We start from the raw sequence: 26,536 nt of genomic DNA, 5'->3' as shown, positions 1-26,536 counted from the left end.
GTATGATCATTTTAGCAATATTGGTTATTCTAGTCCATGAACACATTATACTTTTCCATCTGTGTGTGTCGTCTTCAATTTCAGTCTTATAGTGTAACATCCTGACAATGTTCCAAGTGTGCTTGAAAAGAATGTGTAATCTGCTGCTACCGTGTGGAGTTAACTGAATAAACATCAGGTTCAATTTTTTTTTTTTTTCTGTGGTACACGGGCCTCTCACTGTTGTGGCCTCTCCCATTGCGGAGCACAGGCTCCGGACACGCAGGCTCAGAGGCCATGGCTCACGGGCCTAGCCGCTCCGCGGCATGTGGGATTTTCCCGGACTGGGGCACGAACCCATGTCCCCTGCATCGGCAGGCGGACTCTCAACCACTGCACCACCAGGGAAGCCCCAGATTCAATTTTTGATAGTGTTTTTCAACTCTTCCATTTCTTATTGATTTTATGTCCAGTTATCCTAATAATTTTTGAGAGTGTGGTATGGAAATTTCCAAGTATAATTTTTGAACAAACTGTCTTTTTCTCCATGTAGCTGTTCAGTTTTCCCAGGACCACATATTGAAGAGAATGTCTTTTCCCCATTGTGTTTTCTTGTATCCTTTGTTATAGATAAATTGGCCATAAGTGCATGGGTTTATTTCTGGGCTCTCTATCATGTTCCATTGATCTATGTGTCTGTTTTTGTGCCAGTACTATACTGTTCTGATTACTGTAGGTTTGCAGTACAGTCTGCAGTCAGAGAGCATGATACCTCCAGCTTTCTTTGTTTGTTTTCCCTCAAGATTGCTTTGACTATTTGGGGTCTTTTATGGTTCCATATAAATTTTAGGATTATTTGTTCTAGGCCTGTGAAAAATGTCATGGGTATTTTGATAGGAATTGCATTAAATCTGTAGATTGCTTTGGGTAGTAAGGACACTTTAACAATATTAATTCTTCCAATCTATGATCACAGGACATCTTTCCATTTCATGTCATCTTTCAGTTTCCTTCATCAATATTTTATAGTTTTCAGAGTATAGGTCTTTCACCTTGTTAAGTTTATTCCTAGGTCTATATTCTGTTTGATGTGATTTTAAATGGAATTGTTTTCTTGTTTTCTCTTTCTGATAGTTGATTATTAGTGTATAGAAAAGCAACAGATTTCTATATATTAATCTTATTTTTGAATTTTATTTTTTTATACAGCAGGTTATTAGTCATCAATTTTATACACATCAGTGTATACATGTCAATCCCAATCGCCCAATTCAACACACCACCACCACACCACCCCCCGCCGCTTTCTCCCTTGGTGTCCATATGTTTGTCCTCTACATCTGTGTCTCAATTTCTGCCCTGCAAACTGGTTCATCTGTAAAATTTTTCTAGGTTCCACATATATACAATATTTGTTTTCCTCTTTCTGACTTACTTCACGTTGTATAACAGTCTCTAGATCCATCCATGTCTCAACAAATGACCCAATTTTGTTCCTTTTAATGGATGAGTAATATTCCATTGTATATATGTACCACATCTTCTTTATCCATTTGTCTGTTGAAGGGCATTTAGGTTGCTTCCATGACCTGGCTATTGTAAATAGTGCTGCAATGAACATTGGGGTGCATGTGTCTTTTTGAATTATGGTTTTCTTTGGGTATATGCCCAGTAGTGGGATTGCTGGATCATATGGTAATTCTATTTTTAGTTTTTTAAGGAACCTTCATACTGTTCTCCATAGTGGCTGTATCAGTTTACATTCCCACCAACAGTGCAGGAGGGTTCCCTTTTCTCCACACCCTCTCCAGCATTTGTTGTTTGTAGATTTCCTGATGATGCCCATTCTAAATGGTGTGAGGTGATACCTCATTGTAGTTTTGATTTGCATTTCTCTAATGATTAGTGATGTTGACCAGCTTTTCATGTGTTTGTTGGCCATCTGTATGTCTTCTTTGGAGAAATGTCTATTGAGGTCTTCTGCCAATTTTTAGATTCGGTTGTTTTTTTCTTAATATTATTGAGCTGCATGAGCTGTTTATATATTTTGGAGATTAATCCTTTGTCCATTGATTCGTTTGCAAATACTTTCTCCCATTCTGAGGGTTGTCTTTTCATCTTGTTTATCGTTTCCTTTGCTGTGCAAAAGCTTTTAAGTTTCATTAGGTCTCATTTGTTTATTTTTGTTTTTATTTCCATTACTCTAGGAGTTGGATCAAAAAAGATCTTGCTGTGATTTATGTCAAAGAGTGTTCTTCCTATGTTTTCCTCTAAGAGTTTTATAGTGTCCAGTCTTACATTTAGGTCTCTAATACATTTTGAATTTATTTTTCTGTATGGTGTTAGAGAGTGTTCTAATTTCATTCTTTTACATGTAGCTGTCCAGTTTTCCCAGCACCACTTATTGAGGAGACTGCCTCTTCTCCATTGTATATCCTTGCCACCTTTGTCATAGATTAGTTGACCATAGGTGTGTGGGTTTACCTCTGGGCTTTCTATCCTGTTCCATTGATCTATATTTCTGTTTTTGTGCCAGTACCAGATTGTCTTGATTACTGTAGCTTTGTAGTATAGTCTGAAGTCAGGGAGTCTGATTCCTCCAGCTCCGTTTTTTTTCCTTCAAGCCTGCTATGGCTATTCCAGGTCTTTTGTGTCTCCATACAAATTCTAAGATTTTTTGTTCTAGTTCCGTAAAAAATGCCATTGGTAATTTGATAGGGATTGCATTGGATCTGTAGATTGCTTTGGGTGGTAGAGTCATTTTCACAATATTGATTCTTCCAGTCCAACAACATGGTATATCTCTCCATATGTCAGTATAATCTTTAATTTTTTTTTATCAGTGTCTTAACAGTTTTCTGCATACAGGTCTTTTACCTCCCTAGGTAGTTTTATTCCTAGATATTTTAGTCTTTTTGTTGCAATGGTAAATGGGAGTCTTTTCTTGATTTCACTTTCGGATTTTTCATCATTAGTGTATAGGAATGCCAGAGATTTCTGTGCATTAATTTTGTATCCTGCTACTTTACCAAATTCATTAATTAGCTCTAGTAGTTTTCTGGTAGCATCTTTAGGATTCTCTATGTATAGTATCATGTCATCTGCAAACAGTGACAGCTTTACTTCTTCTTTTCTGATTTGGATTCCTTTTATTTCCTTTACTTCTCTGATTGCTGTGGCTACAACTTCCAAAACTATGTTGAATAAGAGTGGTGAGAGTGGGCAACCTTGTCTGGTTCCTGATCTTAGTGGAAATGCTTTCAGTTTTTCACCATTGAGGACGATGTTGGCTGTGGGTTTGTCATATATGGCCTTTATTATGTTGAGGAAAGTTCCCTCTATGTCTACTTTCTGGAGAGGTTTTATCATAAATGGGTGTTGAATTTTGTCGAAAGCTTTCTCTGCATCTATTGAGATGACCATATGGGTTTTCTCCTTCAGTTTGTTAATATGGTGTATCACATTGATTGATTTGCATATATTGAAGAATCCTTGCATTCCTGGAATAAACTCCACTTGATCATGGTGTATGATCCTTTTAATGTGCTGTTGGATTCTGTTTGCTAGTATTTTGTTGAGGATTTTTGCATCTATGTTCATCAGTGATATTGGCCTTTAGTTTTCTTTCTTTGTGACATCCTTGTCTGGTTTTGGTATCAGGGTGATGGTGGCCTCGTAGAATGAGTTTGGGAGTGTTCCTCCCTCTGCTATATTTTGGAAGAGTTTGAGAAGGACAGGTGTTAGCTCTTCTCTAAATGTTTGATAGAATTCGCCTGTTAAGCCATCTGGTCCTGAGCTTTTGTTTATTGGAAGATTTTTAATCACAGCTTCAGTTTCATTACTTGTGATTGGCCTGTTTATATTTTCTATTTCTTCCTGGTTCAATCTTGGCAGGTTGTGCATTTCTAAGAATTTGTCCATTTCTTCCAGGTTGTCCATTTTATTGGCACAGAGTTGCTTGTAGTAATCTTTCATGATCTTTTGTATTTCTGCGGTGTCAGTTGTTACTTCTCCTTTTTCATTTCTAATTCTATTGATTTGAATCTTCTCCCTTTTTTTCTTGATGAGTCTGGCTAATGGTTTATCAATTTTGTTTATCTTCTCAAAGAACCACGTTTTAGTTTTATTGATCTTTGCTATCGTTTCCTTCATTTCTTTTTCATTTATTTCTTATCTGATCTTTATGATTTCTTTCCTTCTGCTAACTTTGGGGGGTTTTTTGTCCTTCTTTCTCTAATTGCTTTAGGTGCAAGGTTAGGTTGCTTATTCGAGATGATTCCTGTTTCTTAAGGTAGGATTGTATTGCTATAAACTTCCCTCTTAGAACTGCTTTCGCTGCATCCCATAGGTTTTGGGTGGTCGAGTCTCCATTGTCATTTGTTTCTAGGTATTTTTTTATTTCCTCTTTGATTTCTTCAGTGATCACTTCGTTATGAAGTAGTGTATTGTTTAGCCTCCATGTGTTTGTATTTTTTACAGATCTTTTCCTGTAATTGCTATCTAGTCTCATAACGTTGTGGTTGGAAAAGATACTTGATACAATTTCAATTTTCTTAAATTTACCAAGGCTTGATTTGTGACCCAAGATATGATCTATCCTGGAGAATGTTCCATGAGTACTTGAGAACAGTGTGTATTCTGTTGTTTTTGGATGGAATGTCCTATAAATGTCAATTAAGTCCATCTTGTTTAATGTGTCATTTAAAGCTTGTGTTTCCTTATTTATTTTCATTTTGGATGATTTGTCCATTTGTGAAAGTGGGGTGTTAAAGCCCCCTACTATGAATGTGTTACTGTCCACTTCCCCTTTTATGGCTGTTAGTATTTGCCTTATGTATTGAGGTGCTCCTATGTTGGGTGCATAAATATTTACAATTGTTATATCTTCTTCTTGGATCGATCCCTTGATCATTATGTAGTGTCCTTCTTTGTCTCTTCTAATAGTCTTTGTTTTAAAGTCTATTTTGTCTGATATGAGAATTGCTACTCCAGCTTTCTTTTGATTTCCATGTGCATGGAATATCTTTTTCCATCCCGTCACTTTCAGTCTGTATGTGTCTCTAGGTCTGAAGTGGGTCTCTTGTAGACAGCATATATATGGATCTTGTTTTTGTATCCATTCAGCCAGTCTGTGTCTTTTGGTGGGAGCATGTAATCCATTTACATTTAAGGTAATTATCAATATGTATGTTCCTGTTCCCATTTTCTTAATTGTTTTGGGTTTGTTATTGTAGGTCTTTTCTTCTCTTGTGTTTCCTGTCTAGAGAAGATCCTTTAGCATTTGTTGTAAAGCTGGTTTGATGGTGCTGGACTCTCTCAGCTTTTGTCTGTAAAGGTTTTAATTTCTCCATCAAATCTGAATGAGATCCTTGCTGGGTAGAGTAATCTTGGTTGTAGGTTTTTCTCCTTCATCACTTTAAATATGTCCTGCCACTCCCTTCTGGCTTGCAGAGTTTCTGCTGAAAGATCAGCTGTTAACCTTATGGGGATTCCCTTGTGTGTTATTTGTTGTTTTTCCCTTGCTGCTTTTAATATGTTTTGTTTGTATTTAATTTTTGACAGTTTGATTAATATGTGTCTTGGCGTGTTTCTCCTTGGATTTATCCTGTATGGGACTCTCTGTGCCTCCTGGACTTGATTAACTATTGCCTTTCCCACATTAGGGAAGTTTTCAACTATAATCTCTTCAAATATTTTCTCAGTCCCTTTCTTTTTCTCTTCTTCTTCTGGAACCCCTATAATTCGAATGTTGGTGCATTTAATGTTGTCCCAGAGGTCTCTGAGACTGTCCTCAGTTCTTTTCATTCTTTTTTCTTTATTCTGCTCTGCAGTAGTTATTTCCACTATTTTATCTTCCAGGTAACTTATCCGTTCTTCTGCCTCAGTTATTCTGCTATTGATCCCTTCTAGAGTATTTTTCATTTCATTTATTGTGTTGTTCATCATTGCTTGTTTCATCTGTAGTTCTTCTAGGTCCTTGTTAAATGTTTCTTGTATTTTCTCTATTCTATTTCCAAGATTTGGGGTCATCTTTACTATCATTATTCTGAATCCTTTTTCAGGTAGACTGCCTATTTCCTCTTCATTTGTTAGGTCTGGTGGGTTTTTATCTTGCTCCTTCATCTGCTGTGTGTTTTTCTGTCTTCTCATTTTGCTTATCTTACTGTGTTTGGGGTCTCCTTTTTGCAGACTGCAGGTTCGTAGTTCCCATTGTTTTTGGTGTCTGTCCCCAGTGGCTAAAGTTGGTTCAGTGGGTTGTGTAGGCTTCCTGGTGGAGGGGACTAGTGCCTGTGTTCTGGTGGATGAGGCTGGATCTTGTCTTTCTAGTGGGCAGGTCCACGTCTTGCAGTGTGTTTTGGGGTGTCTGTGGACTTACTATGATTTTAGGCAGCCTCTCTGCTAATGGGTGGGGTTGTGTTCCTGTCTTCCTCCTCAGAGGCACAGCACTGACTCCTGGCTGCAGCACCAAGAGCCTTTCATCCACACAGCTCAGAATAAAAGGGAGAAAAAGTAGAAAGAGAGAAAGAAAGAGGATAAAAGAAAAAATAAAGTAAGATAAAATAAAGTTATTAAAATAAAAAATAATTATTAAGAAAAAAAATTTTTTTAAGTAAACAAAATCGGACGGATAGAACCCTAGGACAAATGGTGAAAGCAAAGCTACACAGACAAAATCTCACACAGAAGCATGCACATACACACTCACAAAAAGAGGAAAGGGGGAAGAATCATAAATCTTGCTCTCAAAGTCCACCTCCTCAATTTGGGATGATTGGTTGTCTATTCATGTATTCCACAGATGCAGGGTACATCAAGTTGATCGTGGAGCTTTAATCTGCTGCTTCTGAGGTTTCTGGGAGAGATTTCCCTTTCTCTTCTTTGTTCTCACAGCTCCTGGGACTCAGCTTTGGATTTGGCCCCACCTCTGCGTGTAGGTCGCCGGAGAGCGTCTGTTCTTCGCTCAGACAGGACGAGGTTAAAGGAGCTGCTGATTCGGGGGCTCTGGCTCACTCAGGCCGGGGGGAGGGAGGGGTACGGAGTGCGGGGCGAGCCTGCGGTGGCAGAGGCCAGCATGATGTTGCAGCAGCCTGAGGCGTGCTGTGCGTTCTCCTGGGGAAGTTGTCCCTGGATCCCGTGACCCTGGCAGTGGTGGGCTGCACAGGCTCCCCAGAAGGGAGGTGTGGAGAGTGACCTGTGCTTGCACACAGGCTTCTTGGTGGCGGCGGCAGCAGCAGCCTTAGCGTCTCATGCCCATCTCTGGGGTCCGCACTGTTAGCTGCGGCTCGCGCCCTTCTCTGGAGCTCCTTTAAGCAGCGCTCTTAATCCCCTCTCCTCGCGCACCAGGAAACAAAGAGGGAAGAAAAAGTCTCTTGCCACTTCGGCAGGTCCAGACTTTTCCCAGGCAGATTCTTTTTGTTTATTTATTTGTTTTGTTTTTAATTTTATTTTTTAAAATTATTTTTACATTTTTACATTTTATTTTTTTATACAGCAGGTTCTTATGAGTTATCTATTTTATACGTATTAGTGTATATATGTCAATCCCAATCTCACAATTCATCACAGCAGCACCACCACCCCCGGCTTTCCCCCCTTGGTGTCCATACATTTGTTCTCTACATCTGTGTCTCTATTTCTTCTTGCAAACCAGTTCATCTGTAACATTTTTCCATGCATTAATACATGATATTTGTTTTTCTCTTTCTGACTTACTTCACTCTGTATGACAGTCTAGGTCCATCCACATCTCTACAAATGACCCAGTTTTGTCCCTTTTTATGGCTGAGTAGTATTCCATTGTATATATGTACCACATCTTCTTTATCCATTCGTCTGTTGATGGGCATTTAGGTTGCTTCCATGACCTGGCTATTGCAAATAGTGCTTCAATGAACATTGGGGTGCATGTGTCTTTTTGAATGATGGTTTTCTCTGGGTATAGGCCCAGCAGTGGGATTGCTGGGTCATATGGTAATTCTATGTTTACTTTTTCAAGGAACCTTCATACTGTTCTCCATAGTGGCTGTATCAATTTACATTCCCACCAACAGTGCAGGAGGGTTCCCTTTTCTCTACACCTTCTCCAGGATTTATTGTTTCTAGATTTTTGGATGATGGCCATTCTGACTGGTGTGAGGTGATACCTCATTGTGGTTTTGATTTGCATTTCTCTAATGATCAGTGATGTTGACCAGCTTTTCATGTGTTTGTTGGCCATCTGTATGTCTTCTTTGGAGAAATGTCTATTGAGGTCTTCTGCCCATTTTTGGGTTGGGTTGTTTGTTTTTTTAATATTGAGCTGCATGAGCTGTTTATATATTTTGGAGATTAATCCTTTGTCCATTGATTTGTTTGCAAATATTTTCTCCCATTCTGAGGGTTGTCTTCTCATCTTGTTTGTAGTTTCCTTTGCTTTGCAAAAGCTTTTAAGTTTCATTAGGTCCCATTTGTTTATTTTTGTTTTTATTTCCATTACTGTAGGAGTTGGATCAAAAAAGATCTTGCTGTGATTTATGTCAAAGAGTGTTCTTCCTATGTTTTCCTCTAAGAGTTTTATAGTGTCCAGTCTTACATTTAGGTCTCTAATACATTTTGAATTTATTTTTCTGTATGGTGTTAGGGAGAATTACATTCTTTTACATGTAGCTGTGCAGTTTTCTCAGAACCACTTACTGAAGAGACTGTCTTTTCTCCATTGTATATCCTTGCCTCCTTTGTCATAGATTAGTTGACCATAGGTGTGTGGGTTTACCTCTGGGCTTTCTATCCTGTTCCATTGATCTATATTTCTGTTTTTGTGCCAGTACCTTTTTGTCTTGATTACTGTAGCTTTGTAGTATAGTCTGAAGTCAGGGAGTCTGATTCCTCCAGCTCATTTTTTTCCCTCAAGACTGCTTTGGCTATTCGGGGTCTTTTGTGTCTCCATACAAATTTTAAGATTTTTTGTTCTAGTTCTGTAAAAAATGCCACTGGTAATTTGATAGGGATTGCATCGAATCTGTAGATTGCTTTGGGTAGTATAGTCATTTTCACAATATTGATTCTTCCAATCTAAGAATTCTCTCTCTCCGTTTGTGTCATCTTTGATTTCTTTCATCAGTCTCTTACAGTTTTCTGAGTACAGGTCTTTTGGCAGGAGGATTCTTAACCACTGTGCCACCAGGGAAGCCTCCTATGTTTTCTTCTAATGTTTTATAGTTTTATGTTGACATGATCCATTTTGAGTTAATTTTTGCATAACATATGGGACTTAGGTCAAAGTACAATTTTTTTTCTATGAATGTCCAGTTGCTTCAGCGCCATTTATTGAAAGGACTAGTCATCCTTCACTGAATTGCTTTTACACCTGTGTCAAAATTCCAATGGGCAAGACTCCCCCAGCCAGCCCAACAAGAAGTGCCAGTAGGGATTGGTTCAAGATGGCGGAGTAGAAGGACGTGCTCTCACTCTCTCTTGCGAGAGCACCAGAATCACAACTAACTGCTGAACAATCATCTACAGGAAGATACTGGAGCTCACCAAAAAAGATACCCCACATCCAAAGACAAAGGAGAAGCAATGAGATGCTTAGGAGGGGTGCAATCACAATAAAATCAAATCCCATAATGGCAGGGTGGGTGACTCACAAACTGGAGAACACTTATACCACTGAAGTCCACCCGCTGGAGTGAAGGTTCTGAGCCCCAAGTCAGGGTTCCCAACCTGGAGATCCGGCAACGGGAGGAGGAATTCCTAGAGATTCAGAGGTTGAAGGCTAGTGGGATTTAATTGCAGGGCTTTGACAGGACTGGGGGAAACAGAGAGAGACTCCATTCTTGGAAGGCACACACAAAGTAGTGTGTGCATCGCGACCCAGGGGAAGGAGCAGTGACCCCATAGGATACTGAACCAGACCTACCTGCTAGTGTTGGAGGGTCTCCTGCAGAGGCGGGGGGTGGCTGTGGCTCACCGTGTGGACAAGGACACGGGCAGCAGAAGTTCTGGGAAGTAGTCCTTGGTGTGAGCCGTCCCAGAGTCTGCCCTTAGCCCCATCAAAGAGCTGGGTAGGCTCCAGTGCTGGGTTGCCTCAGGCCAAAGAACCAACAGCGAGGGAACCCAGCCCCACCCATCAGCAGACAAGCGGATTAAAGCTTTACTGAGCTCTGCCCACCAGGGCAACAGCCAGCTCTACCCACCACCAGTCCCTCCCATCAGGAAGCTTGCACAAGCTTCTAAGATAACCTCATCCACCAGAGGGCAGAAGCAGAAGCAAGAAGAACTACAATTCTGCAGCCTGTGGAAGGAAAACTACATTCACAGAAACACAGACAAAATGAAAAGGCAGAGAACTTTGTACCAGGTGAAGGAATAAGATAAAACCCCAGAAAAACAACTAAATGAAGTGAAGATAGGCAACCTTCCAGAAAAAGAATTCAGAGTAATGATAGTGAAGATAATCCAGGACCTCGGAAAAAGAATGGAGGCAAAGATCGAGAAGATACAAGAAATGTTTAACAAAGACCTAGAAGAATTAACAAACAAACAGAGATGAACAATACAATAACTGAAATGAAAACTACACTAGAAGGAATCAATAGCAGAATAACTGAGGCAGAAGAACGGATAAGTGACCTGGAAGACAGGACAGTGGAATTCACTGCTGCAGAACAGAATAAATAAAAAAGAAAGAAAAGAAATGAAGAGGGTCTAAGAGACCTCTGGGACAACATTAAATGCAACAACATTCACATTATAGGGGTCCCAGAAGGAGAAGAGAGAGAAAGGACACGAGAAAATACTTAAAGAGATTATAGTTGAAAACTTCCCTAACATGGGAAAGGAAATAGCCACCCAAGTCCAGGAAGTGCAGAGAGTCCCAAACAGGATAAACCTAAAGAGAAACATGCCGAGACACATAGTAATCAAGTTGGCAAAAAATTAAAGACAAAGAAAAAATTTGAAAGCAACAAGGGAAAACTGACTAATAACATACAAGGGAACTCCCATAAGGCTAACAGTTGATTTCTCAGCAGAAACTATAAGCCAGAAGGGAGTGGCATGACATACTTAAAGTGATGAAAGGGAAGAACCTGCAACCAAGATTACTCTACCCAACAAGGATCTCATTCAGATTCGATGGAGAAATCAAAAGCTTTACAGACAAGCAAAAGCTAAGAGAATTCAGCACCACCAAACCAGCTCTACAACAAATGCTAAAGGAACTTCTCTAAGTCGGAAGCACAAGAGAAGAGAAGGACCTAAAAAAACAAACCCAAAACAATTAAGAAAATGGTAATAGGAACATACATACCAATAATTACCTTAAACATGAATGGATTAAATGCTCCAACCAAAAGACACAGGCTTGCTGAATGGATACAAAAACAAGACCCATATATATGCTGTCTACAAGAGACCCACTTCAGACCTAGGGACACATACAGACTAAAAGTGAAGGGATGGAAAAAGATATTCCATGCACATGGAAATCAAAAGAGAGCTGGAGTAGCAATACTCATATCAGATAAAATAGACTTTACAATAAAGAATGTTACAAGAGACAAGGAAGGACACTACATAATGATCAAGGGATCAATCCAAGAGGAAGATATAACAATTATAAATATATATGTACCCAACGTAGGAGCACCACAATACATAAGGCAAATGCTAACAGCTATAAAAGAGGAAATCAACAGTAACACAATAATAGTGGGGGAATTTAACACCTCACTTACACCAATGGACAGATCATCCAAATAGAAAATTAATAAGGAAGCAGAAGCTTTAAATGACACAATAGACCAGATAGATTTAATTGATATTTATAGGACATTCCATCCAAAAACAGCAGGTTACACTTTCTTCTCAAGTGTGCACAGAACATTCTCCAGGGTAGATCACATCTTGGGTCACAAATCAAGCCTAAGTAAATTTAAGAAAATTGAAATCAAGTATCTTTTCCGACCACAAAACTATGAGGTTAGAAATCAATTACAGGGGGAAAAAAAGTAAAAAACACAAACACATGGAGGCTAAACAATACATTACTAAATAACCAAGAGATCACTGAGGAAATCAAAAAATACCTAGAGACAAATGACAATGAAAACACGGTGATCCAAAACCTATGGGACGCAGCAAAAGCAGTTCTAAGAGGGAAGTTTATAGCAAAACAGACCTACCTCAAGAAATAAGAAAAATCTCAAATAAACAATCTACCTTACACCTAAAGGAACTAGAGAAAGAAGAACAAACAAAACCCAAAGTTAGCAGAAGGAAAGAAATCATAAAGATCAGATAAGAAATAAATGAAATAGAAACAAAAAACAATAGCAAAGGTCAATAAAACTAAAAGCTGGTTCTTTGAGAAGATAAACAAAATTGATAAACCATTAGCCAACTCATCAAGAAAAAGAGGGAGAGGACTCAAATCAATAAAATTACAAATGAAAAAGGAGAAGTTACAACAGACACCACAGAAATACAAAGTATCCTAAGAGACTACTACAAGCAACTCTATGCCACTAAAATGGACAACCTGGAAGAAATGGACAAATTCTTAGAAAGGTATTACCGTCCAAGACAGAACCAGGAAGAAATAGAAAATATGAACAGACCAATCACAAGTAATGAAATTGAAACTGTGATTAAAAATCTTCCAACAAACAAAAGTTCAGGACCAGAAGCCTTCACAGGTGAATTCTATCAAACATTTAGAGAAGAGCTAACACCCATCCTTCTCAAACTCTTCCAAAAAAATTGCAGAGGAAGGAACACTCCCAAACTCATTCTATGAGGCCACCATCACCCTGATAAGAAAACCAGACAAAGATACTACAAAAAAAAATTACAGACCAATATCACTGATGAATATAGATGCAAAAATCCTCAACAAAATACCAGCAAGCAGAATCCAACAACATATTAAAACGATCGTGCACCATGATCAAGTGGGATTTATCCCAGGGATGCAAGGATTCTTCAATATATGCAAATCATTCAATATGATACACCATATTAACAAATTGAAAAATAAAATCCATATGATCATTTCAATAGATGCAGAAAAAAACTTTTACAAAATTCAACACCCATTTATGATAAAAACTCTCCAGAAAATGGGCATAGAGGGAAACTACCTCAACATAATAAAGACCATATATGACAAATCCATAGCAAACATCATTCTCAATGGTAAAAAACTGAAAGCATTTCCTCTAAGATCAGGAACAAGACAAGGATGTCCACTCTCACCACTATTATTCAACATAGTTTTGGAAGTCCTAGCCATGGCAATCAGACAAGAAAAAGAAATAAAAGGAATACAAATTAGAAAAGAAGAAGTAAAACTGTCACTGTTTGCCAATGATATGATACTATACATAGAGAATCCTAAGGATGCCACCAGAAAACTAGAGCTAATCAATGAATTTGGTAAAGTTGCAGGATACAAAATTAATGCACAGAAATATCTTGCATTCCTATACACTAACAACAATGATCAGAGAGAGAAATTAAGGAAACAATCTCATTCACCATTGCAACAAAAAGAATAAAATACCTAGGAATCAACCTACCTAGGGAGACAAAAGACCTGTATGCTGAAAACTATAAGACACTGATGAAAGAAATCAAAGATGACACAAACAGATGGAGAGATATACCATGTTCTTGGGTTGGAAGACTCAATACTGTGAAAATGACTCTATTACCCAAAGCAATCTACAGATTCGATGCAATCCCTATCAAATTACCAGTGGCATTTATTACAGAACTAGAATAGAAAATCTTAAAATTTGTATGGAGACACAAAAGACCCCAAATAGCCAAAGCAGTCTTGAGGGAAAAAAATGAGCTGGAGGAATCAGACTCCCTGACTTCAGACTATACTACAAAGCTACAGTAATCAAGACAATATGGTACTGGCACAAAAGCAGAAATATAGATCAATGGAACAGGACAGAAAGCCCAGAGATAAACCCACACACCTATGGTCAACTAATCTATGACAAAGGAGGCAAGGATATACAATGGAGAAAAGACAGTCTCTTCAATAAGTGGTGCTGGGAAAACTAGACAGCTACATGTAAAAGAATGAAATTAGAACACTCCCTAACACCATACACAAAAATAAACTCAAAATGTATTAGAGACCTAAATGTAAGACTGGACACTATAAAACTCTTAGAGGAAAACATAGGAAGAACACTCTTTGACATAAATCACAGCAAGATCTTTTTTGATCCAACTCCTAGAGTAATGGAAATAAAAGCAAAAATAAACAAATGAGACCTAATGAAACTTAAAAGCTTTTGCACAGCAAAGGAAACTACAAACAAGATGAGAAGACAACCCTCAGAATGGGAGAAAATATTTGCAAACAAATCAATGGACAAAGGATTAATCTCCAAAATATATAAACAGCTCATGCAGCTCAATATTAAAAAAACAACCCAATCGAAAAATGGGCAGAAGACCTCAATAGACATTTCTCCGAAGAAGACATACAGATGGCCAACAAACACATGAAAAGCTGGTCAACATCACTGATCATTAGAGAAATGCAAATCAAAACCACAATGAGGTATCACTTCACACCAGTCAGAATGGCCATCATCCAAAAATCTAGAAACAATAAATCCTGGAGAAGGTGTAGAGAAAAGGGAACCCTCCTGCACTGTTGGTGGGAATGTAAATTGATACAGCCACTATGGAGAACAGTATGGAGGTTCCTTGAAAAAGTAAACATAGAATTACCATATGACCCAGCAATCCCACTGCTGGGCCTATACCCAGAGAAAACCATCATTCAGAAAGACACATGCACCCCAATGTTCATTGAAGCACTATTTGCAATAGCCAGGTCATGGAAGCAACCTAAATGCCCATCAACAGACGAATGGATAAAGAAGATGTGGTACATATATACAATGGAATATTACTCAGCCATAAAAAGGGACAAAATTGGGTCATTTGTAGAGACATGGATGGACCTAGAGACTGTCATACAGAGTGAAGTACATTAGAAAGAGAAGAACAAATACCGTATATTAATGCGTATATGTGGAACCTAGAAAAATGGTACAGATGAACCGATTTGCAGGGCAGAAATAGAGACACAGATGTAGAGGACAAATGTGTGGACACCAAGGGGGGAAAGCGGTGGAGGGAGGTGGTGGTGCTGTGATGAATTGGGAGATTGGGATTGACATATATACACTAATATGTATAAAATGGATAACTACTAAGAACCTGCTGTGTAAAAAGTAAATAAAATTCAAAAAATAAAGAAATGGACAGGAATGATATAAATTGCAAAATTTTACTGAAAAAAAAGAAGAAACAACCTGCTGTATAAAAATAAAATAAAATTCAGAAATTCAAAAAAAAATGTAAGCATTTTCCTAGCTTATTAAAACTCCTAATAACCTTAACTAAATGTCTATAACTGACTTACCATGTGTCTGTGCCATGACTTTTTAACAATTGTTTTCATGTTTACTTGTTAAATAATTATTTTCCTCAAAAAAAAGCGCCAGTAGCATGGCCCTGATTCTTCTGAGGCTCGTGGGCGCTGCTCTGTGAGCAGCGTCACCGTTTATAGCAGAAAGCTGGCGGGCACTGTGGGGAAAAAACAAAACAAGCAGCAAGTGGAGGAGGTGCTAGAAGAAGAGGAAAAAGAATATTTGGTAGGAAAAGTTCTCGACCATCGAGTGGTAAAGGGCCAAGTGGAGCACCTCCTAAAACGGAAGGGGTTCTCAGATGAGGACGACACCTGGGAGCCAGAAGAAAACCTGGATTGCCCCGACCTCATTGCCGAGTTCCTGCAGTCACAGGAAACAGCACACGAGACAGACAAATCAGAGGGGGGCAAACGCAAAGCTGATTCTGATTCGGAAGATAAGGGGGAGGAGAGCAAACCAAAGAAGAAAGAAGAGTCAGAAAAGCCACGAGGCTTTGCTCAGGGTTTGGAACTGGAGTAGATTATTGGAGCTATAGACTCCAGTGGAGAACTCATTTTCCTGATGAAATGGAAAAACTCTGATGAGGCTGACCTGGGCCCTGCCAAGGAAGCCAATTTCAAGTGCCCACAGGTTGTCATATCCTCCTATGAGGAAAGGCTGACGTGGCATTCCTACCCCTTGGAGGATGATGACAAAAAAGATGACAAGAATTAACTTTCCTGAGTACCAGCCCTTGTCACGTCTGACCGTGGGGTTCGAGTGGGGAAAAGAGTTCTACTTGTCTTGACACCATGGAGGTGGCTTGAGAAGATATCCTTTGAAGAGCCAGTATAGTTTCTGTGCCCTACAGCAGCCCAAGTGCTTTAAAGCTGCTCTATGCTGTATAGTTTGCACACCCATCCCAGTGGAGGGGAAGGACGGTCAGTGTTTCAAGGCCACCCATTCTGAACTTTACTGAGAAAGGCAAAGGGCCTTCTACATAGGACAAAACTTGCAGGCTGGGATGTGGGAGAGCAGAAGCTACTGTAGATCTTCAAAGAGCATCTCCACAACCCACAGCCTTCTTCCCAATAGTGTTAACTCTGCACTTTTACAGCATAGCATGGATGTAGTTTTGGGCTATTACTGGTGTATTATTTGGGGCGGGAGGGATGGGGTGGGAAGAAGGGAGATGGGTTAGGATCATTTTTGTTAAAATCTGGGGCCTGATTGGGTAAATGGTGAAACAAAGGAAAGAACAACTAACGATGATTTGATTCTGTGTCCAGAATATTTTATCCTTTCAAAAAATGTCATTGGCAACCTAAATGAGGACTGTGAGAGATCGTTTGTAAGCTGCGAATGCCTGAAACTTAGAAGCCAAGGTGTTCCCTGCCTCAGCATAATGCTGTTCCCAGCAAAGGACTAAGCCAGTTACGAAGTTACCGAAGCTGTCATTTTGGGGGATTGAAGCCGGCTGAGGAGGAAAAGTCTTATTGGAGTGTATACACAGGCAGGTCATTCTGTCCTAGAGGTGCTGATTCTTGAAATTGACAAGAAGACCCTTTCTTCTCCAGTCATGAGGTTATAAATATCAGCTTCTCCATCCAAGCCACTGGCTGAAGTATTTGGGGAAGGGCAGAGGGTGGTACAGGAGGTGGGAGAGTAGGGAAAGACAAGGGCTGGTGCTCTTAGGGTGGAAAACTCTTGGAGCCTCTGTTTTTGAACTTTGAAACCATTGGTGGCAGCGTTCAGTCACTGACAGCACAAGTTCACTGAAGCACTTCAAGAGTTGAATGATTTCAAAAGCCCTGGTCTCAGGAGAAGATTAAATTTTCATACTGGGGCAGTGGTTCACTTTAAAACAAAACTTTTTTTTTAATCCTAAGCATTAACTAAAACCCAAAATGCTGTCATGACTCATGAGATCCATCAGTTCTTGACATCATCTAGACCTGCATCTAGAACTCCATTGTAAAAGGCATGTGTTAGGTTTCTGTGAAAACTTTTTTTTTTTTAACATCTTTATTGGGGTATAATTGCTTTACAATGGTGTGTTAGTTTCTGCTTTATAACAAAGTGAATCAGTCATACATAAACATATGTTCCCATATGTCTTCCCTCTTGCGTCTCCCTCCCTCCCACCCTCCCTATCCCACCCCTCCAGGCTGTCACAAAGCACCGAGCCAATATCCCTGTGCCATGTGGCTGCTTCCCACTAGCTATCTACCTTACTACGTTTGTTAGTGTGTATATGCCCATGCCTCTCTCTCGCCCTGTCACAGCTCACCCTTCCCCCTCCCCATAACCTCAAGTCCGTTCTCTAGGAGGTCTGCGTCTTTATTCCTGCTTTACCCCTAGGTTCTTCATGACATTTTTTTCCTTAAATTCCATATATATGTGTTAGCATACGGTATTTGTCTTTTTCTTTCTGACTTACTTCACTCTGTATGACAGACTCTAGGTCTATCCACCTCATTACAAATAGCTCAATTTCGTTTCTTTTTATGGCTGAGTAATATTCCATTGTATATATGTGCCACATCTTCTTTATCCATTCATCCGATGATGGGCACTTAGGTTGTTTCCATCTCCGGGCTATTGTAAATAGAGCTGCAATGAACATTTTGGTACATGACTCTTTTTGAATTTTGGTTTTCTCAGGGTATATGCCCAGTAGTGGGATTGCTGGGTCATATGGTAGTTCTATTTGTAGTTTTTTAAGGAACCTCCATACTGTTCTCCATAGTGGCTGAACCAATTCACATTCCCACCAGCAGTGCAAGAGTGTTCCCTTCTCTCCACACCCTCTCCAGCATTTATTGTTTCTAGATTTTTGGATGATGGCCATTCTGACTGGTGTGAGATGATATCTCATTGTAGTTTTGATTTGCATTTCTCTAATGATTAATGATGTTGAGCATTCTTTCATGTGTTTGTTGGCAGTCTGTATATCTTCTTTGGAGAAATGTCTATTTAGGTCTTCTGCCCATTTTTGGATTGGGTTGTTTGTTTTCTTGTTATTGAGCTGCATGAGCTGCTTGTAAATTTTGGAGATTAATCCTTTGTCGGTTGCTTCATTTGCAAATATTTTCTCCCATTCTGAGGGTTGTCTTTTGGTCTTGTTTATGGTTTCCTTTGCTGTGCAAAAGCTTTGAAGTTTCATTAGGTCCCATTTGTTTATTTTTGTTTTTATTTCCATTACTCTAGGAGGTGGGTCAGAAAGGATCTTGCTGTGATTTATGTCATAGAGTGTTCTGCCTATGTTTTCCTCTAAGAGTTTGATAGTTTCTGGCCTTACGTTTAGGTCTTTAATCCATTTTGAGCTTATTTTTGTGTATGGTGTTAGGGAGTGATCTAATCTCATACTTTTACATGTACCTGTCCAGTTTTCCAAGCACCACTTATTAAAGAGGCTGTCCTTTCTCCACTGTACATTCCTGCCTCCTTTATCAAAGATAAGGTGACCATATGTGCGTGGGTTTATCTCTGGGCTTTCTATCCTGTTCCATTGATCTATCTTTCTGTTTTTGTGCCAGTACCATACTGTCTTGATTACTGTAGCTTTGTAGTATAGTCTGAAGTCAGGGAGCCTGATTCCTCCAGCTCCGTTTTTCGTTCTCAAGATTGCTTTGGCTATTCGGGGTCTTTTGTGTTTCCATACAAATTGTGAAATTTTTTGTTCTAGTTCTGTGAAAAATGCCAGTGGTAGTTTGATATACCTAAGCATTTTTAAGTTGTTGTAAATGGTACTGTATCTTTAATTTTACTTTCCTTTTTTTGTTGATGAAAAGTGGACGTTTTATTTTTTAAATATTTATTTATTTGGTTGCGCCTGGTCTTAGTTGCGGCACGTGGGCTCCTTAGTTTTAGCTCACTGGGTCTTAGTTGCAGCAGGCAGGCTCCTTAGTTGTAGCATGCAAACTCTTAGTTGCGGCATGCATGTGGGATCTAGTTCCCTGACCAGGGATCGAACCCAGACCCCCTGCTTTGGGAGCGTGAGTCTTCACCACTGCGCCACCAGGGAAGTCCCAAAAAGTGGACATCTTAGATAATACATTGTAGCAACTGTGGATTCTGATTTTCCTCCAAGGCTGATGTTATTGTTTTGCTTTTAGTAAATTGCCTATACCCAATCTGTGGAAACTATCTTCTCCATGGTATGTAGCCCATGATGTCTCTGCTCAGTTTAATTTATATTTTTATTTTTTGTAAAATAAAAACTCCCGAGAGATTGCCCCTGGATCTGTATAGCACAGGAGACCAGCAATGACTGGTTTGAGGTTCTGATCAAACACTCGAGCCAGTAAGGCTTTCACCCTTTGCTCATAGGTCTGGGGGCGAGTGGGGAATCCTATTCAAAATTCAATCTGTTTTCAAGCTTATCCCAGCTTTTATTTTCCACCACAGAGCTTGAGCTTTCTTGGGTCTCCCGTGTGTGTGCACACAGCCTCCCATTCCACCAGGGATGTGTGGAACCTCTCTGGTTCTCGCTTTTCCAGGAGTTCCTTGGTAAATTTCTATAGAGTCCACTGGTCTGCCACCTGCCCCAAGTGGGACTGTAGCCTCAGGCTAACAAAGTTGTGGGCTTTCCCCGTTCATTTCCTATTGAGTTTGCTATTTTTACAGACAATGCCATTGCACACGGGTCTTTCACCTTTCCCTCCAGATCAAGCCCAACAATGAAGCTGCTAGTTTTTAGAGACACCTTCACCCCGCTAGCACTACAAGCTGGGGATGAGGAGGGAAATGGAAGCAGCTCCAGGCAAGATACTCAGTGTTCTTTCCTGAAGTTCAGCAAGTTTTTCCATAAATAGATGCTTCTCAATTTTTTTAATTTACTTGCCTTTGGTCAACTTCCAGCGCCCTGAAATGGCTGGTTTAGACAATTTTGTCCTGTCTTATAGTTGCCCAACACTTTGCCAGAAATATCCAGGCATTACTGAACTTTTCAGCCTTGGACACAGCTTGGGATCCAGCCGGGATCCAGACTCTACCCTGCCAGCTACAGCCCCAGTGGGTGAATCAGCCTTCTGTAAATGAAGCTCTCCATTCAAAGCAGACCTCGCGCTGCTGGGGAGGGAAGGCTCAGTGTCATGCAGCTTTGGGGCTGAGCTTGCAGGACCAGAACTCAGTACATAACCAGCGGACTGATCCCTGCGTCCTCCGACATCACTCCCCTGCCTCATCCCAAGGTACCCACTTTATCAATGGGTGCTCGTGACTGCAGATGGGCTACGTCCTGGTCTCTACATCTTCCATCAGAGAGGTCATGAGAAGTGTCATCTTTCACATAGTTCAATCTGTACAATGGATCAGATCACTGGTGGAATTGCACCATTAACCTTTAACTTTTCCAGGGACCAAAGTAGGGAGGGTGTGAATAGGACAGTAGACAGGGCTTGTGGGCTCAGCTCTGGTCCTGTTTCCACCAACTGACCCCCAAGTGCTGGCCCCTACACCCCCACCAGATCCCCTGCATGGAGGGGATCTAGGTAAGCAGGCTGACTCTGGGCCTCCACAACTACAACCAGCATTTATCCTCTATAGGCTCCACACATTTTGATTCACTGAATCCTCACAAGAACCCTAGGAAGTAAACGCTATTATCAATCCTTATTTTTACAGATGAAAAAAAATGGTGGCAGAGAGTATAAATGAAACTTGCCCAAGGATCCCCAAGAGAAAAGTTGGCAGTGACAGAATTTGAACCCAGACAATCCGGTTCCTAATCCTAAACCCAAGCTGCTAAACACCGTGTTCTCTTGCCTCCCCATATGCTACCATCTGTCGATGACCTGGTCACTATTATTGCTGGCACTAGGACAGTGCTTTTGAAATTGCAGGCTGCCTGCCTTTAAGTTGGCCATGCAATCAATTTCGTGGTTAAGCCCAGTTTTTCAATTAAATAGAAGAAACTAAAAATTTTGAACATCAGTGCGTGTTACGTGTGGTGAGGGTGGTTTTTATTTCATGAAATTTGTTTGTTATAAACGCATCCTTTTCAGACATCAGTTCTCAAATACTTCAGCAAATGACAGGAACCCATTGCAAAGGCAACACCACTGTTGATGGAAGACTAGAGCTTAGAGAAGACCTCTTTGCTTTGTTAGTTCTCATCTACCAAAGGTAACCAGAGGTGACCCACTAGCCTTGCTCTTGGACACCCTCCACAGCACACTGTTAAATGTTTCCAGAGTGCCAGGCACTGTTCGAAGCGCTTTGTTAAGCTGCTCCTGGGAATTCCCTGGCGGTCCAGTGGTTAGGACTCCGTGCTTTCACTGTCGAGGGCCCAGGTTCAATCTCTGGTCAGGGAACTAAGATGCCACAAGCCGCACGGTGTGGCCAAAAATGACCCCCCAAAAACAAACCTGCTCAATCCTCACTGCATTCAAGTGGGTACGGTTATCCTTATTTTACAGATGAGGAAACGGGCACAGAGAGATTAAGCCACTCAGTCAAAGTTACGTGGCCTGTCGGAGTTGGAGCCAGGGTTTGGACCTGCCATGCCGATTCCAGTCCTGAGAACGCCCTTCCTGGACCAGACGGCGCTGCAGCATCTCCCTGCAGAGCCTGTGGCCTGCCACGCCTACGTGGCCACCCCGTCAGCAGCCTGGAGGAATCTTGTCCTCAGGTAAGAAGACAAATCCCTGTAGGACTCCCATCCTCCACCCCGTAGTAAGCCAGGGCCCTAGGAGTACAGTCTCTGCCCTCCGCATGGAATGCTCCAGGCCAGAACTCCCCCTTTGTGTGCCTTCAAAGCACACCTCTTTCAAGATGGCTGCTGCGACCACCGCAGCTGAGGTGTCACAGCCATCACCCTCATCCAGGTAACCCTCCTGATCGCATCACTGGCTGCCATGAGATTATAAATATATTTGTGTGTCTGGACCGTCTCCCCACCAGAGGGCAGGCATTTTGTCTACGTGCTGCCGTGCCTCTAGCTCCTGGATGGGTGATGGCACATACGAAGAACCCCAGAAAAATCTGTTATTGACTGACCAAGAGTTTGGAGTAAAGAGGGTGAATAACCTCAAAAGCAAAACGTATCCCCCTTCAACCTGCTATCTATCTGCTCCTGCAATGGTCAAACCACTCTAGTTCATCCATCATCAACTAGCATGGTGTAAGGAGTTTGGGGTCTTCAGCGACAAAAAAAAAGATGGGCTCTCACAGACGGGCAGAGAGAGAGTTTGTTCAAGACAGCAAGTAAGTTCACAATGAGCTGGACTGGACTCCACAGCACACCTCGGGTCTGTGCATTCACTCCACTTCTCTTGAAATCCGCAAGGACAGTGGGCACGTCCGAGGACCTTCAGGCACAGTGCACCCACCAGGACAAAGAGGTGCTTACAAAGCACCATCTCCAACTGGACTTGTGGGCTGGGTCCATGTCAGATTTTACAGATGGTAGGGAAGGAAGATGTGAGCTCTTATTCTCCAAGGGCTCCTGCATTGCAATGGAAAGACCACACACAAACCTCCGAGTCCGAGGAGGGAGCAGCGTTCCACGCACTAGAGACGGCAGGACGAAGCGAAGGAGGTAGAAGCAAAAGCCCGTTGAGGTGTCCCGTCCTCAGCACTGTCCTGTCCCACAGAGCACCCAGAGGCTGGCCCCTACCACCCAGCCCCTGCTGGAGAGCGAGGGAGGGAAGAGCCACAGAGCCCCTGCCCACTGGGAAAGGGAAAAATTCACGTTAGTGAACATGACTGCCCTTTACAAATGCGGAGGATGCATTTCCTGGCAAAACAGGCCCGGCCCACGTGGGAGCTCTGTGCCGGGAAGTCAGAGCCGGCTTCTGGAGCCCGGGCTGAGTGCACACGGAGGGCGCGTGTATAAGCAAGAAGGGTGTCTTTAAACTCCCATCCCCATGCAGATGCTCCTCACGCTCTGTATTACATCCTCCTTCTGGGCAGGAGTTGGGTCAGCTCTGCGAGCACTTGTTGGTCCAATACACTAAAAGAGGTTTGTACTCTCAGCGAGAAGACCCGTGTGCTTGGTGAGACCCAGAAGGATACCACTGCCCACCCCTCATCCTGACGACGGGTGACACTTGGAAAGAACAGCTTACAGAACACCCCCAATTACTTACCGCACGTGTTCTTCCCTTAGAAAACACCCATCAGACAGAAGGAAATGGAGACACAGCAAATTCAGATTTTTTATTCTGGAAAGCACATATGCACATATTTCAAACACAGAAAATTAATCTGGGAATGCCGTAACAGATCAGCTACTGACCATCATGCAGCAAGGTAAGTGAAATGGATTCGCTGGCCCTCGAAACCCCACAGTGCCTGCAGGAGGGTTGAAAAACTAGGATGCTGAATCCCTACGTACTGCCAAAGAAAACGCAACCGAAGTGGCAGGTTCCTAATGACGAGAAAAACTTACAGATAGATAGAATCAAAACTGATTCAAGTCATACAGTGAAAGGACAAAAGGAAAAAGGAAAGAGATCAATATGATCTGAAACAACCATTTTAATAGTAAGTTGCTGACCTTTTATTGGACTCTGGTCCAAGATGCCTGAGGATGAGCCAGTGTTCCTGCATGGGGTCACCCCTGAATGGCAGACAGACCCTGTCTGTGACACTCTTCTCATCCTGAGGCCCCCCAGCAGGAGACAGCAGAGGACGAGGCCTTGTCTGCTAGTGCCCAGGTAGTAACAGGTCCTCTGGGCTTGCTGAGGGTCAGTGGGCCCAGGCCCCATGGGCTCCCCTCCTCCCTTTGTACACCTGGCTGACGCTGGGTTTCCGGAAGATCTCTGAGAATCACCTGCGAGGGAGAATGCTGGATTTTAAAGTGAGTGACCCGACCTCATGACAAGTCATACCATCCAGGCATTTTTGGCACTTCCTTTCCTCATGCCTAACAGTGTCCCTGCTCCCCTGGCTACAGATGCCAGCCAGTCCCTGTGATTAAAACAAGGGCCATTAATGTTAGCAACAAGCTGGATCGAACAAACCAGTGAAAGTGACTTTTTTCACCTGTCTTCCTTTTATATTACTCTGCCAGTTCTAAATCTATTCCTGTAACTCTACTTCATGGGGATTTTATTAATTCAGTAGCAGCTTCCTCTAAATCTGTTGGTCTTAGTGATACTGATGTTTCTAAAGGCCAAGCCAAATGGCTCTTTCTCAATCTTGTCTCAAAGTCTCTAAAGAGAAAAACTAAATTAACCGGTTAGCCATGCATCATGTAAGCAACTCATATCATAAAAAAACTGGATAGACAAGTATGATTACTGCGCTTGGAACATACTAAAAGGAAAAAAAGGAATATTAACATATCAAGTTACTATGATGATTATTTTAATAACAACCTTAAGTAAAAGCCCACAAATGTTTTCCATTTAAGAATGCCTGGATATTAAAAGAAAAAAAAAAAGCCTGGGATAAAATGTTCTAGGCCAATATATTTCAGACTGCAGGGCTGGTTCTAATTTAGAACAGAATACAGACCTGGAGTTAAGAGAAAAAAGTGCTGACTGACAGTCGCGCCCAAGGTTTTAACTGCCCTTCTGCTATAACATGGCTTGGGAGAACACAGAAATCATTAATGACTATGGGTTAAGGCAAAAAGCTATTAAGAAAAAGAAAAATGGTAAGAATACAAGTAACAAGAAAGGGCTGGAAAAGATGCACAACTGTTTTAAAATGAAGATGGTTTGGAAGGAAAACAGGGATAAAGGAATTAGATCATCAAAATGTTATAGGAAAGAAAAATGCTTTTGGTTTTCCCGATAAATGGCAAATCAGAATTGCTTTCCTTCAAATTTCACAGGCATCGTTTACTTAATGTTACTGATCTACTACTAGTTGCCATTTCCTTCTGAGAATGTTAATTGCATGAAAATAAATGCCAAAAAACCAAAGAACACCCAGGAAAGAAAACCCATCCCCTCTTCAAAGAAAACAAGAAACCCTGTCATAACTATTAGACCGACTCATCACCCTGTCTCTCCGTACTGTCATCTGCATTCCAGAAGAGAACAGCTCGTTTTCACTCTAGAGCCGTGTGTACTTCATTTTTAAGCCCTTTTGAGTGAGGAAGCTGTTTTAACTTTTATAATGGAGGGAAGGGACAACAGAGAAGAAAAAGACAGTGGAACATTCTGTGCCAACTCAACTCAAACAAGACCGAATTCCTCGCTGTCCACGTGGAAAATGAAACTTAGATCTGTACCATGTAGGTGACTTTTAAATATTTAACTTTTTACTCAACATAAAAGCACAAATCTGTCTTAATTATAGTATTAAAATGTGACTTTTTTCTTCAAAGGAAAAAAAAACTTAGGTATGTTTTCTTGCAAGCAAAATGGAGAAAAAGGTATTATTGTTGTTACTATAATTATTAAGCCACAGACACATAAAATCCACAAAATGGATTGGGGTGGCTTTGGAAATGCAGTATCATATCAAAGGTGCAGACTGTTTTGAACATTCTGTACAGATCGGGCTGAAACAAGAACCAAAGCAAACCTCAACCCCACCAGCAGTGAAGCGCCTCTGGGACCCTGGGAAAGACAGCATGGCCTGCTCTGACGGCGAGGTCACGAATCCTCTCCGGCGCTACTCAGGATCATCCCGCCAAGTCCGCAGGTGAGGCTGAAGGGTTCTGGCGGTGCCCAGTGCGAAGCACGTGCATCATTGGACCAATTTCTGAACAGATTTTTTATAAATATATACAAATCAGTTACAGGCACTTGAAATGTCTTTGGCTGGAATAACCCAACATTGCAAGATAATGTATTCACAGAGTGTCCAGGCCCAGGCTGGGTTCAGCAGGCAATGATTATGGTTCTCTCAGTCTCTCTCAGAAAACGGCAGCCGTGGGATTAGGCATCAGCCAAAGCCACCTAGAAGAGAGCAAGACGGCAGCCCAGTCACGCAGCAAAGCCTGGATAACTCGGCCCCACCAGCACTCTTACCAGGTTCTGGTCCTATCCCAAACCCAGGGAGCCACACCGCACACATCTATCAGTCAGGGGAACTATTATCAGTCAGGGGAACTATTAAACCCCTAAGAAAATAGACCTCATCTAGGAGGGAATGAATAGAAATCCGAGCCTCCTGCAAGACGCAGCTGACCCTGCAGAGCCACTGTGCTGCGATACAGCGTTATGTGT

At 41.3% G+C, this 26,536-nt stretch overlaps 2 protein-coding genes and 1 pseudogene across 6 annotated transcripts in view; 1 reads left to right on the top strand and 2 right to left on the bottom strand.

Moving 5' to 3' along the window:
- Positions 1 to 10,036, bottom strand: part of LOC132506147 (S-adenosyl-L-methionine-dependent tRNA 4-demethylwyosine synthase TYW1) — a 263,328-nt gene extending 253,292 nt beyond the window's left edge. The window contains exon 1 of the mRNA XM_060124636.1: positions 9,878 to 10,036. The gene's annotated coding sequence lies outside the window, so the exon portion shown is untranslated. The remainder of the gene's footprint in view (positions 1 to 9,877) is intronic.
- LOC132506290 (chromobox protein homolog 1-like) lies at positions 9,399 to 16,139 on the top strand (annotated as a pseudogene).
- A 7,414-nt stretch (positions 16,140 to 23,553) lies between these two features.
- Positions 23,554 to 26,536, bottom strand: part of TMEM248 (transmembrane protein 248) — a 32,314-nt gene continuing 29,331 nt past the window's right edge. For all 5 annotated transcript variants that reach the window (XM_060122687.1, XM_060122684.1, XM_060122685.1 and 2 more), the window contains exon 7: positions 23,554 to 26,266. In XM_060122687.1, the coding sequence (XP_059978670.1) occupies positions 26,246 to 26,266 (21 nt within the window). In that variant the 3' untranslated portion in view covers positions 23,554 to 26,245. The remainder of the gene's footprint in view (positions 26,267 to 26,536) is intronic.

The sequence above is a fragment of the Lagenorhynchus albirostris genome, chromosome 15 (assembly GCF_949774975.1).
Source record: "Lagenorhynchus albirostris chromosome 15, mLagAlb1.1, whole genome shotgun sequence".
Taxonomy (NCBI): Eukaryota; Metazoa; Chordata; class Mammalia; order Artiodactyla; family Delphinidae; genus Lagenorhynchus; species Lagenorhynchus albirostris.
Note: the sequence above shows the minus strand (reverse complement) of the source record. Positions and strands in the feature narration are given on the sequence as shown.